Source organism: Maylandia zebra, linkage group LG4 (genome assembly GCF_041146795.1).
Source record: "Maylandia zebra isolate NMK-2024a linkage group LG4, Mzebra_GT3a, whole genome shotgun sequence".
Lineage (NCBI taxonomy): Eukaryota > Metazoa > Chordata > Actinopteri > Cichliformes > Cichlidae > Maylandia > Maylandia zebra.
The window spans coordinates 9,333,284-9,348,208 of NC_135170.1; the positions used below are offsets into that span (position 1 = coordinate 9,333,284).

The window sequence follows — 14,925 nt, forward strand, 5'->3', positions numbered from 1 at the left end:
CCTGTGTTACAACTTTCACTAATGTTTACATTAACTTGGATTGTGAAGTCAGGGTTGGTGTGGCTTCACTGCAGAGTCCATTTCTTATTAATGGGCTGCATGCTACAGGTATTTAAGGTGGCATTATTTAGACCATTGCTTAAAAGACCATGGCTATAACCTTAGTCTTAGCTAACTGTAGGCCAATCTCCAACCTTCCTTCTATCTCTAATTCTTGAAAGAGAAGTGGTAAAACAGCTAACTGATCATCTGCAGAGGAATGGTTTATTCAAAGAGTTTCAGTCAGGTTTCAGAACTCATCACAGAACAGAAACGTCATTAGTGAAAGTTACAAAAGATCTTCATGTGGCCTCTGACAGTGCTCGTCCTTGTAGACCTCAGTACAACACTGAATACTGTTGACAGTATTATTTTATTACAGAGATCAGAGCATGCCATGGGAGTTAAAGGTACAGAACTGCAGTCATTTGAACCATACCTAACAGAATATAATTTGTTCATGTAAACAGAGTCCTCTTCACACACAAAACTAATTGTGGAGCTTCACAGGGTTCTATGCTAGGACCAATTTGGTTTCACTTAGGCAGTACTATTAGAAAACATAGCATATATTTTCATTGCTATGTAGACGATCGCCAGCTCCATCTGTCAATGAAGCCCAAGGACATATGGCAATTAGTTCTTAAGAGACTAAATTCTGAAAAAAATTCAGATAAAACTGGTGTGCAAATTAGAAAAAACAGGAACCAAAGTTGTATTTTTGTTTTATTTTTTCACTTCGTTTCAGCAGACTGTCTCAAGCTAATTCAAGCTGAATTTCAGAGCTCATATACTGTCATTGAAATAGCAGTAAAAACCAACATAAATATATTCCCACGTACCAGGTTTACTCACCCACCCCAAAAAAAGCCCAAAAGACAAGGGACAACTGTGTCCTCACCAGCACAGTACTGGTGAAAAACAAATAGCTGTTGGTTGGATAATTCTTTGATAAAAACAGAAAGGGGCACAAATAAACAGAGATTAGATGGGTTTGGATAGGTGTTTTTTTTTATTTTAAAACTTTCTATTAATGAGGTCTCAAAGTGTAAGCAGGGCAAAGTGCATCTCCTACCAGTAACTTACAGCCTAAGTGCTGAGCTTTCATTCAAAACACATTTTCATCTGAATCTCCATGTCAGACAAACAAAAAGTTTGCTCCCTGTCACCTGACAGAAGAAGAGAAGTGGTTTTTATCTGTCTTTATGTTTCATCTCGTTTCTGCGTTCAGCTCACAGACGGTGGGTGGGGTGGTGTGTGTTGCAGAACAGTGAACCTTCCCCTTTGCGCTACAGCTGTTCACTTCTTCCTCACATGTTGGTGCTCATCCTGGTCTGACTGTTGGCTGGTGTGAGTTCACCCTGGCTGCCTTCTCTGGGTGGAGACTGAGAACAGGAGGAAACAAGTAAGGCACTACTCTTGTTCAACAGCATAGCTATAAACTCTGTAACATTGAATAACAGGTGAGGTTCAAAAAAGAAAGAAGACTTTAAAAATCTTATCAGAATATTAAAACCCCGAGTCCAACAACCATCAGGAGCTAGTCTTAGTTACTGCCAGCAATGTTGACCAAGTTCTTGCAAATGTGGTCGAGGAACCGAATGGCTGGTGGGAATGAGCCAGATACCCCGTACTCCTGAAGCACCCACTACAAGGATACTCCAAGGGCCTTGACGAACTCAGAGCAAGTCCCATCCGCCCCAGGTTCCCTGCCATTAAGGAGTTGTTTAACTACCTCAGTGATTCCATTGTGGAAGGCGTGTCAGTGGAATTAAGTATTCATTCACCAACCACCTCTATCCTTAGTTAAAGTCAGTAGCACTCTACCCGCACTATGTATCATGCCAGTAGATAACTGGTTTCTCCTCCTGAGTCACCCAATCCAATTTTAGAAACCCCCCTCTGTTAATATTAATACTGTAATCTGTACCGTTCATTAATTTACAATCAAATACATTTTAGATATGCCATTAAAAAGAAGCTCATCACCAAATCACACGAAATTTACTGTAGTCAGACTTGATAATAACCTCTATCGCAACACAAAGAACATTATGAACAACTGAAAAAGAAAAAAAAAAGTTATTCACTACAATGTGAAGAGAAGAAAATGTCTCTACCTTGACGTGAATCTGGTTGCGCAGCACAGCAGCACGGAGAATCATGGCTTTGGCTCGTCTCTGGAACTCTTTGCCCATATGAAGAGACTTCTCAAATGTGGTGCTCCTTTGGTCGACATCCCTCGCATACAGAATCTACGAGCAGGTCAGAGTCCCAGTTTGTCAGGGTTCAAACAACAAAGTACCTGTGGCAACGGTTTGATGTGTGCAGCGTTTTCACCTTGCTGTGGGAGTCGATACGTGCATTAATGAGACCCTCCAGTATGAGCTGGGTGAGCTCGTCCTCCAGAGCTGTTACTGTTGTGTTGAACGCCTGAGCCATCTTGGTCATGTCTGCTGACACGTAGGGGCTGAAATACTGGGAGGAGGAGAAAACAGAAAACCCACACACAAGAAAAATATCAGTGCTCAAAAACATGACACTTGAAAAAGTTAGTACAAAGTACAAAGATTTATAGTGATTACATTAGTTTGGTCAATCATCTTTCTCAGAAATGCCTGTGCATGTTAAACAGTATTACATGTATATGAGATGCTTCCTTGTAACCAACACTATCATCTTCATTTACAGATCACAACACTTCACTAGACCTGTCAGCAGCTGCAGTGCCATCGTGTTACCACAAGCCAAACACGCACAGCACAGTACTGCTGACTGGATTTAGGCAATCAAACTGTGAGACAACACTGCCACCATCAAGTCACAATAACTGCAGATGAAACAGATTCTCCCTAAGATTCATCCAGTACTTAGATATTCAGAAACTGCGTAAATCCATTAACAGTGACAGTCATTATGACAGACAAGTGAAACTAGTAAAACTTTCAAATACCTAATATTTTATGTGACTATTTGTTGTCTCAAATATACACATTCCCTTGTCTTTGCTTTGTTTTTTTGAAGCCAGTGATGGTAGGATGTAATGTGTTACTATCGGATAAAGGTGGCAGCACTACACCAATGCAGGGGGCAGATCTATCTTATGGAGGGGCTTCATCCTGCCACGGCTACTATTTATACACCCTGTTTTGTTCCCCCCCCAAAGAATCAGCAGCAACTTGATTATCCTGTGCACGGTCAGTGTGTATGCAGTATGTCTCACCTGAATCAGGGCTCTGTTTCTGATCTGGCTGTACAGTGTCTTGACATGTGGTGCCAGGTACATGTCCAACAGGAGGTTATCCTGCAAGAAACAGCACAATCATATACTGCACTTTCTGTGTGTGTGTGCGCGCGCTCATATTATGCAACAGCGGGAGCACACACTCTCCTTTGACGCATGTGTAGTGTTACTTCAGGGGTGGGCAGTTCATTTTCTCTACTGGCCACATTAGAAAGTGAGGAGGCCACATCAACAAGCTGAACTCAGTTCTGGTCACTATTAATTTATGTTTCTCTTTTCTTTTTGGTCTTGAACAAATGTATTAAAGTCAGGTACAATGTCTGAGCCTTCCATTCTGCATCAGAGCTCTGAAATATACTCACCTCTCTCTTTAGAAGACTCAATTTTGGTTCTTAGGTTCCTACCCTTTAGTACTTTGAACAGGCAAAGCCAGCTGATAGCTGTGTAGTGGCCTACATCACCATGTGTTACATGTCTGTGACTCAGTGCTCTTACCCTGATAAAGTTAACTATTTGAAATGGACTGGTTCTTAGCAGTTTTCTACCCTACCTGAGTACTCAAAGCGCTTTATGACACATGCCTCATTCACCCACTCAAGTGCTTTCTAACATTCACCGTGCAATAGATGCATCGGAGAGCGACCTGGGGGTTAATATCCTGTTCTAGGGCTGTTCGATATAACGACATATATCGGATGACGATATAAAAACGTCTATCGTTTCATTTTACGCTATCGTTTGTTTCGTGGTGTCGCAAAATAAACTGTTTACGGCAATATTTTTTTCATCGTTTTGATGGTCACTGTAGTGGCTATATTAATTTCTTAAAGTTCTCTCTTTCTCTTATATTTAATATAACCACACTACGGACGGACAAGCGCCTGTTTTTAATGGGTTGTCGTTAGCAACAACGACGGTAACAGCATCGCGTGTCTGCTTGTTTATTTTCCACATAAACCTTTCACAATAAAGCTCAAGATCCTGTTGAGAATTTTCAAAATAAACTGAATCATGTGAGAAAGTATGCAGAGTATTGACGGATGAGAAGCAAAAAAAAAAAAAGAAAAAAGAAAGAGTCGTCAGGTGCTAAAGAATAAACCTTAGACTCAAACGTTAGAACAGGCTTTCCCCGCAGCACGCCGTGTAATAAATACTCACAAAGAAAACGGCGGCCGTTACAACTTATGTCTAAAAATGTGTAGTTTCATGCATCGGTTAAAACACTCAACTCCAGGTACACGACGCCCAGCTGGAAACACTTCACCTACCCGAGATTCACAGAATTTACAGAAAATATTAAATTTTTTGTGATTTATATCGTTATCGGGACGATAGATGTTTTATATCGGAATATACGATTTTGGTCATATCGCACAGCCCTATCCTGTTCAAAGATATCTGGTATGCCCTAGGTGTCAAACTCTGGCCCGCGGGCCAAATTTGGCCCGCAGCCTAATTACATTTGGCCCGCGAAGCCATACCAAATTACTATTAGAGCTGGCCTACTGGTATTATACAGCTAATATATATATTGTTTAGTATTAAGCTTTGCTTGTTCCATATTCAGTTTTTCAGCAAAACGTGTTTGAGTCCATAAGAAAAGATTCATTCTTATATCTGGAGGAAGATTTTTTTTTTCAATAAATATTAACGTTAGCTCGCGACTTTGTTCCATTTTGAATTTTGGCCCACTGTGTATTTGAGTTTGACACCCCTGTGGTATGCAGACAGAAGCAACCAGTGATTACAGGATTAGTAGCACGTTTAGATGACCTGCTTCACCTCATGAGCTACAGTTCCTCATCAACAACATGGTTAATTTTTAGCACTGATATACACAACACATCCTGTTGTTTTATACAGTGCAAAACTCAAATTATTTTCAGCTCCAAGTTCATTTTAAAGTTAATTAACAAAACTGAGTAACTGAGTTGCATAAATATCATAGCTCTCGTCCAGAACTAGGGTCTGCTTTGTTTTTCAACCACAGCTCCAGATTTCCTGCACTGTCCTCAGTCTATCTTGGAGAGGGGCCCATTCTCATATTCTTCCAAACACACTTTGATAAATTCAGAGAATGAGTTAGTGTTGTGTGTTTGTAGTGATAGTGTGATGAAGCCCTTTCAGTCTGTTGAACCTTTCTGGACAGTTATTTGCCTACAGGCAGCTGCCTGTAGGCAAATAACTGTCCAGTTGAATGGTGTGATCTAGATCACACCATTCAACTGCTTATTTGGAAGTACTGACATCTGCTGGTCATTCGATGTACAGCAGCCCTGCTGTGATAATAGATGTGGACCACATACCAGTGGATATGCAAACGTAATGATGTGTCAGTTGTAGAATAGCTATATGAAGTGCTGTATAATATACACACATACACCTCTAACCATCTGTGAGAAGATCTGTTATTATTGAGCGATAGCATATCAAAATGCTCCCAAACTGCTGATATTTTTTGCCTTTTTGGTGGCTCCATAATGTGCTTACAATCTCCTTCCAAGCTCATTATGATCCTCAGAATCACCTCAGATCCAGTTCATACAAAAATGTACTTCCCGTGTCTTTTCATCAGCTCAAACAGGGCCTCGTTTATCTTTGGTCAAGTGATATTCTGAGGAAAGATACGGGTCATGACACAGGCTTCCTCGGCTCTACACGGGCCTCAGGGCTTCAGTGTCAGACATAACAACACTACCTGCTAGCAAAGGTTCAGCTTTCCATTTCTAGTGAGTGAAGTTCTTGTATTTCTCTGAATGTTTAGTTTTGCAATGGAGACTCAAAATTCAATCCTTAAGCACAGTAATTTGTGCTACCAGAACTTGCATGATGTATACCTTTATACATTTGAATTCTAACCCACTGACCTCTTAAGGGCCAGTAAGGGACAACTAAAGGACCAGATGTGGCCCAGGACCCAAACAATGGCCAGTTTTTTGTTAGTTTAAAAACCTTTCATGCGCTAACCTTCATTTCATCCAGTAGCTTGAGACAGGATGCATATTTAGACTCGTAGAACTTGAAGATAATGTCACGAATTTGAGGTTCCAACTCTAAAAATAACTTAAAGGAGCTAGGAAGAAAAAAAACAGATACAAAGTATTAGCATGGATTGCTGTCCATCACTAGAACTGATTTCTATCCAAGAAATATTTGTACACCAGCCTACCTGCTGGAGATGACGTTGCGCTGAAGCTCCTGTCTGTCAAACGTGGCCAAAGCACACAAGCCCCCATACACAGCTACATTACTGGGCGACAGTAGCTGCAGGGAATACACATAATGATATTTCTCCCAGCAATTAGACTCATGCATAGATGCTCATATTATGTCCTACATTTTTAGGATCCAAACACACTGGTTGAGGTGTACATGTAACCATGTAAGTTACTAATACATGGTTACAAATGAAAGAGGATAGAAGACATGTGGGTGATATTCCTTTTTTTAAAATCTGAGATGCTAATGCTTTAGTGCAACACCCAGTGCAATGTTGCATGTTACATCTTCAGTTTTCATGTACGAGCTCACCTCTGGACAGTCACAGTGGTCAAAGGAAGCCTGCAGGAAGCACTTGGCAGCTGGCTTGTATTTTCGAGAGGCCAACTCGGCCAATCCTGATGTACCAACAAGCAAGATGAACAATATACTGGAAATCAGGTCACATTTTTCCAAACTTTATAAATACAAGACCAATCTTGGTTAACAGAAAGCAACCTCTTCAAAAATCACTCACACACACACACACACACACACACACACTCACCTGCAGCACACTTTAATTTGGTGAGGACAGCTTGATTTTGACTATCTCGCTCTCCTCTTTGCTTTTAGGGGGGGAGGAGAGCAAAAAGAAGAAATTTACTATAAATATTTTATTACTCTTCATAAAAGGCTGGACACAATATATAAAATAAAAGAGATGCTGAAGTATGTAAACTGTGCTCACCTCTGCAATTTCTGGTGTGGACTCTGCCTTATTGACGTAGCTCAGCACGTGCGACCAGTTCTGGAGGTAAACACTAACCTGTGAACGCACAATTTAAGTCACAAAGACTTTGTTTACTCACGTGCTTAATCAGACAACTCAATGTCTGTAAAAAACAAACAAACAAGCAAAAATAACCCAAAAGATTCTGTTGTGTGTAACAACTTTTCCAGGTTTTCGAATTCTGTTAATTGGCTGAAGTGCTATCTGTAGAAAACTACAGTGACACTGAAAGTGTCTTGGCACAATTCAGTCTAAGTTATATAGTTCCCAGTACGTATAGGTCTGTGTACTGGGTACTATAGCTGGGAGAAAGTCTGGAAGTGCTGACGTGCACACAGATTTCAGTAAAGTGAAACATCTTGGGCAAATACTCGTATACTTTTCTGATGTGCAGAGTTTTGCCAGAACCAGGTTTCTAAGTTCAATATAAACTTAATCTCTCAATTGTAATAAGAATTGTGATAAGGCTAATAATCCCTGGACAATTGTGTCAATGGAAACAGTGACTGCAGCAGCAGAGCACTGTGCTTCCTTCCTGCTGTACCTTGATGACATTCAGACACATGTTAATGACATGCTTAGCACTGGTGCAGTAGTCTCTGGCTCGAGAGTAGCACTTCAGAGCATTACTGAGGTCACCACAGTCCAGATAATGGTCCCCCAGGTCATCATGGCCTCTCCTGGGGAGAAGGGATGGAAGGTGAGGAGACGGCAGACATCCACAAAAACAATGTTATCTGAAAATGACCAATCTGCTCATCAAAAAACTTTGACCCTCACTAGTTTTGTATATATTTATTATTGTTCCAGCAAAAAAGACTGAGACAGCACCTCTCCTTCTGCTTCTTAGCTGGATTACTGATCTTATTCAATGTTCAGTTGGTCTTAAGCTTAAACTTTAGATTAACAGTAATGCTTTTGCAACCACACCTGATGCTCTCTTTGATGGAGTTGCCCTTGTAGTTCTTAAGATCCGTATCTAGTTTCTCCAGTTTAAGCAGAGCCTTTTTTCTGGTCGATTCAGCCCAAGCTGAGTCCAGGGGAGGGGGAACAACCCCTCCTTCAGGAACTGTGTCTGGCACACCCTGCACTTCCCTATAGGTGGAGCCCAGGAGAAAGAAAGAAAAAGAAAGAAAAAAAAAATCACACAGAAATATTTACAAATCTAGAAATTGAACAATTTGGAGGCTGGGAGTTAAGACTTTCCAAGCCTAATTTTAAATGCAGCAATGCGGTTTTGCTTATCCATAATGAAGCACATGTGATATACAACACCTAAGTTTTTGTTTGTACTGTTTGAATCATGCTGTTCTTTGCTACAACGCAGGATTTAAGGATTTAAGGAATTGGGAATGTCTTGTTAAAAAAAAAAAAAGCAGCTCTGTCCAAAAGGAAGCACCCAATTGCTGGGAGAGGACTAGAAAGAATACCGTGTGGCCTCTGTGAGTTTGCGGTGAATCTCTTCGTAAGTGTCAACATTGAAGGTCCTCTGAACAAAGGTGAGCGCCATCTTCAGGGCCTCCACTCGGAGCTGAGGGCAGTGCTCAGCAATGAACTGCAGTCTCTCAATGCGCATTAATCCACTATAACTGGTCGCATACTGCTCCAGATCCTGCACAGACAAGGAGTGAAACATCTGTTCAAAAACATGTCAGAACTGCTTCGATTAAGCAGTCAGGTAACACTTTCATCAGTGGATGATATAGCTCCGCATGTACAAGGATTTTAGCTAACTTTCGTTCATTCACACCCAGAACAGTTAACAGAAACAAGAATCAATTAGCAGCAGGAATCTGCGTCACATTAAACATTACAAATAAAATAAGAGATATTGGGATATATGTAACAGTTTGTGAGACAATACCAGTGTGGGGTTCTCCACAATATAGTTGGTGTCTGGAGCATTCTGCTGGTCCTCCTGGGGATCTGCATCAATCTGCATGGGCTCCACAGACCCCTTAGAAATAGATCACATACATAGTTTTGTTAGATTCAACAACAGACCTGATCTTGGGACTAGATAATGCGTAATTTACATCAGGAAGCCCTCTCTTCAAAGGGCTTTTCATCAGTAGTTCACTGGTGCTTAAACTCGTACTGGTAGTTTACTATGTCGGAGTAACTGTACAGGAAACAATGTCCTATAATGGATACGCAATATGTTCAGTAGAATAAGTGGGCACAGCCCCCGCCCTATTCCTTAATGCTTTTATGCCTTTATGTTGAAAATGCAAAACAGGCGCAGTGATTTATTGAAACATATGCAAACATAAGCTTTTCTTGGATGGCAGCCGTCTTTTGTTCCATTCTCTGTCAAGATGATACCACACTTTAATAATGTTGAGCTTTGGAGAGGACAACCCCTACATGACAGGAAAACACAGTGGAATGACTAAGGCGGAGCTTCCCAAAGTGCGGGGCCCGCCATTGCAGGGGGGAGGGGGGGGGGGGGGGCGCAGTATGAAAGGGGGAAAGAAACCAAAAACCGCTTGGACACTGCTAGCACGGGGCGCCCACACAAACGCAAAGCAGGAGATGAAGCATCGCTGAATATGTTTCCAAACCAACTTCATTCTAAGCCAAAGATTAGAAAATATGATGAAGCACATCTTCCCTTTGGCTTCACCTGCACAAGTGCCAAGGTAGATCACTGGACTAAGGTATGATTTTACTGCATTGGCAGTAAGATAGATAAATAGAACTTTATTAATCACTCGGATTATTAAACTGAAAGAAATTTGAATAGTAAAAAAAATTAGAATAAAAATTAAAGGGAAAAAAGAATATAAACATAAGAATGAATAAAATATATATAAACATAAGCAATGTAGCAGCCAAAACGCCTATTGCACAGTATTTCGACTATTGTCAGTCTATTGAACAGTGATTAGTTGTTATTTAGTGTTTATTTGTGCAAACACTACTGCTTATTTGTCCCCGCCCTCCTTTGTCCTCCTGTTTTCCTGCCCCCAACGAGGAGTTAAACAGTTTGATGGCGTGTGGGAAAAAGGAGTTTTTAAGTCCTAGACATGGGGAGAAGCTAGCTGACGCTGAGCAGACTCCTTTGGTTATTTATGACCATGCAGAAGATGCCCAACACTGTCCATAATGTCTAGCAGTGTTTTTAGTGTCCTCTTCTCTGCCACTGTCACCAGAGTGTCCAGCTTCATGCCGACCACAGAGCCAGCCTTCCTTATTAGTTTGTCCAGCCTGGATGAGTCCGTCTTTGCTGTGCTGCTCCCCCAGCACACCACAATATAGAAGAGTACACCGGCAACAACCGAGGAAAGCCTGTGGAAATACAGTCTGCTTTGGCCTTTTTTACACAGGTGTTGCATGTTGTATGACCAGTCCAGTTTGTAAGTGTACATTTTTCAGTTACAGCTACATTTTTCGCCAATCTTATGTTTTCTAAAAAGGTCTTGCATGGTTGAAAATCTGACTTTCTGCATTCATAATTATAACAACTTTGGTCGAATCAAATACCACACACTGAAATGCAGCATCTCTGTATCTCTCAAATCCTGTATCAGGTCTTTACTGGATTTATTCCCATTTCTTGAGGACATGACTTTCACACAATGTTCATCTCCTGTAGGTAGTTTTTATGCCAGACACATCTGTTGTCCAAGCAGCATTCCAAAATAAGCCAAATTTTGGCTAGTAACTCTTTGGGAAACACACCGTTTTTGCAAAACTACAATTTTATGCTTGTCAAATTATATTACAGAACAGGACAATTATTAGTCTCCCTATGAGTTTCTTTCTTCTTCTTTTTTTTTAAATAACCTGAAGTGCTGTTGGCAACATTTCCAAACATCTTAGTTTTACTTTGGCTGCTTAGAGTATTTGACTTTGCACAAAGAAATATGATGAAATATGAAAACAGTAGGGCCAAACTTTACAACTCTCTGATCTTAACAGCTAAATGTGAATCCTTTTTGCTGGATAACAGCCTGCAGTGATTTGTTTTCAACACACCTCCCAAGCAATCCCAGACCATTGTTCAATGGCAATTCTCTTAAGTGCCTCCAGCAGATTTTCAGTGATATTAAAGTCAAAAATTTGTGCAGGCCAGTCAGAGAAAATTAGTTGAGATTTAACAAGTCAAGATTTTGACTTGTTTGCGATTAATTTTGTTGTTGCAGGGTGGGGTCAAAATCTCCCCTGTGGCAACCAAAATGGTACTGAGGATCAAGTAATTTCCTGCGTATCAACATCAAGTATAAAATCCTAGTATCCCAACAACCCCTAGCTTCCAGTATGCGTAGTTTTTGTTGAGCAAAATTCAATCTGGCTTGAAGATGTTTCGTCTGTAGAAGTGACATTTTTCTTGGTCTGCAACCTTAAAGTTCATTTCTTTGGAGTGTTCTACTGATTGTCTTCTTTGAGACTACAATTCCGGACTTGGCTAAATCATTCACTGGTATTGTTAGACAATCATTTTCTTTCCAGAGTCTTTTAAATCTTTGGCTTCCTACCTCACTATTCTTGTTCTGAACTTTGTAGCCAACTTTGAATTACTTGATGGTATTTCTCACTTTTTAACACTCGAAAACACTGATGATGTTGTATATCCATCTCCTGCTTCGAGAGCACCAACAACTATTTTTCTCAAATGTAAACTGTTTTCTTTTGTTTTTGGCATGACGCTTTCTCAAGTGACAGCTCAAACCCTTGCTGAGCTTAACTTGATTTTACAAGCTTTGAGCATTACAACATTACAGCACATCATTGCACATCAGTGGTTTGGCTATGGCTCAATAAAAGGTTTTTATTATTGAGCTTCAGCTCACAAAGATAACTGCATAAAAGCTATTGAAACAATGTATTCATGTCCAGCTGTTGGACAGCTGATGCATTCTCTTTCCGGTAAGCAAAGAAATAATGTACCTTCATATAGCTTCCTGATTGACAGAGCTAACTCTAAACCTCAACTTAGTGACTGAAAAATTTGAGATACTCAAATTGAAATTTTAAGCTATTTTCTTACAATTGTGCCATTTTCTAGAAATCCTGACTTATTAACTGAAGATTTTGAAATACCCAGTTCAACATTATGAGTTATGAATAGCAAATGATTTGTGTTGTGGTTTTGTGGTTTTTTCCATTGCCATAAACAAGCTTACATGGGCCTGGCAGAGAACGAGACACAAATATCATGCTTAGGATGGACGGGTTCCTGATGTAAACAACAGGCATTTAACATTAGCTTGGCGCTAGCAAAGTGATACACTGAAAGATGGTATATACTGGAGTTTATTGACGTTGAAATTAAGCTATTCTTGACAACGGATACTTCTTACATATGTAATAATTGTGTTGTCTACTTATGGTGCTAGTAACTGCTATCCGGAGCGAACGAGCATGACAAGCTGCCAACAACAGGATATTAGGTATACTTCCGTTAGCTTAAGGCTACGACCATAAACACAACTGGTTCTTTAGTGTACTCCAAGTGCTGTGTTATACAAAGACTGAAACTTGCCATGTCTGTGGCTCACTTTAAAAGCCAACCGCGAGAGTCACGCGTCGTTTTATCATTTAGGTGCGTTAACACCAGCGCTGTAAATGTTGTTAGCTAACCGAGGCCTTCAGTCAACTGTAATCCTTGAGTTCTGCTCCACTTCATAAAGCTTCATATCAGTTTTACGTAGAAGGGCTTCAGGGAATGTGCATTTTAAGATGCTTCGTGACATTTTAAGGGCCACTCCTCATTTCGGCATATGGCATTGCACTAATCAGAAATTACCTCTAGATGTCTTACACATTAGCTGTTCCTTCGCTGTAAGTCTTTTAACATGTAAAAGAGATAAGTGGATTGTGTTTTACACACTTATGGTGCCTAGTACATGCCTATTAAACACAATAAACAACTACTCCGTAAGTGGTCTGTAATTGTGATTTTTAACCACGACAACCGTAACTACAAATTCAAAGCTAGCCTGCTAAACGCTAGCTAAGGTGGCAGAGTTTCCAGCAGTCTTTGCTACAAAAAAAAAACAAAAAACATTTTAAACAGCATTTTAAACTCACCTGAAAGTTAAACACTTGCACGGGCAAAGGCATCTTATGTTTGTCTCACTTAAGAATTGGTGTCTTTGAGGGGGTGGGGGTGGGATTGTAGCATGAAGACATAAATGTCTGGCGGACAGTTCAGCAGCCAAGCCGGACTGGGTTGGATCTCCAACTACTGGTGGGAGGTGGGAACTGCAACGGTAACCAATTAATTAAGAGCAAGGAAACTGAAAAAGAAAACATTGGTATAGAAAAATATTGAGATTGAAGAAAAGTTAAACTGAAAAAGGAAAGGCTGACATTTAATGAACACAAATTTGTGTTTTACTTCTGTTGTTTTACATTTGCAGTTATTTTCCCTTTTTACTTTCACAATTGTTTTTTTTTTTTGCTTTTTTCTATCTGTTTTTCAGTTTAATCAATGACTGTTTTAATCATGTGTTGCTGTTTTGGCCAGTGGGGGAGGGGACTAAAGGCGGGTTTCTGCTGAGTCTTTACGGTAATTTGCATATAATTTGCATCCAGCAGACAATTAGCTAACTACCTTAACTGAACAACTTTGTAATGGATGTTACAAGTTAATTAAACTGAAAAATGGATTGAAATTGAAAAAATGGATGGAAGCTGAAAAAAAGATAGATTGAAACTGGAAAAAAAGTTGTAAGCGAAAACAAAAAAATTACAGTTTCAATTAATTGCTTTTCACTATCAATTTTTTTCAGTTTCAATACAAGATTTTTCAGTACATTTATTTCAGTTACAATATTTTTTTTCAGTTTCAATATTTTTTTTGGTTTCATTTCAAGGTGGCATCGTTCTGACCCCATACTAACAAGGATCAAATATATTATGTGGGTTAAATAGCTGATTTTCCAATCCCTTCTATAAAGCTGCTATAAAAGGTGGAAATTAGTGAGTCAATCTAACCATTATCATTAAGATGAAAAAATGTCTACTAACCTCTAGATTTAGGCAGTCCATCATTATGGCTCACTCCAAGCTTTATCAAAGTTTTGCAAACGAACCAGTTTATGTTGCACTAAAATGCCTGGTTGTAAATAACACAACATTTGTATGTGCCAGCTTGTTTTCCAAGAAGCTTCAGAAAAACAAGCAAGAAAACGTGATTTATAGATTCAATATCTGATTTAAATGTTTACTGTGTAGGAACAGTTTATGTAATTGTTGTTTGAAATTAGTACTGAATGCTGTTCCAGATCTTTCCAGCCCACCTTAACCCTTGGGTTTCACATATGTGCACAATATAAATATGCAGCATATGTATCATTACTTAAGTAAAAAAAATATGCCATATGATGCTTCTTTTCAGCACATTTGACTGAGAGACAGTTGATAAAGAGTGGTCAGGCAGCTGTAGCACTTTGACTTTCATTTGTGATGGGTCAAACGATAAAGGACTCTCAGTGGGTGTATCAAAGCACAACTAGTGAAGCCCCGTATCAGCATGTGTATTGCTATAAGAAAAAATCACGTGACAGCTGTCGTTTCGTACACAACGATTTTTATAAAGTCATTGGCTGTACAGTGATGAGGTATGAAACTGTGTTTAAGAGCAAATTCGTGCTGAGAGTAGAAGAGGAGGAGACTATCTTTGGTGCTGTTTGTGACTTTA

At 39.8% G+C, this 14,925-nt stretch overlaps 1 protein-coding gene across 1 annotated transcript; it reads right to left on the bottom strand.

The window, feature by feature from the left end:
- Nucleotides 1–245: 245 nt before the first annotated feature.
- gps1 (G protein pathway suppressor 1) lies at nt 246–13,462 on the bottom strand. The gene is made up of 14 exons (XM_004562873.3): nt 13,311–13,462; nt 9,139–9,231; nt 8,705–8,886; nt 8,205–8,369; nt 7,819–7,954; nt 7,233–7,310; nt 7,050–7,110; nt 6,815–6,900; nt 6,453–6,547; nt 6,251–6,356; nt 3,263–3,343; nt 2,380–2,517; nt 2,160–2,294; nt 246–1,424 (listed from the first exon to the last, which is right to left on the bottom strand). The coding sequence occupies exons 1-14, from the start codon at nt 13,341–13,343 to the stop codon at nt 1,350–1,352; spliced, it is 1,464 nt and encodes a 487-aa protein (XP_004562930.1). The 5' UTR covers nt 13,344–13,462; the 3' UTR covers nt 246–1,349.
- Nucleotides 13,463–14,925: the final 1,463 nt, after the last annotated feature.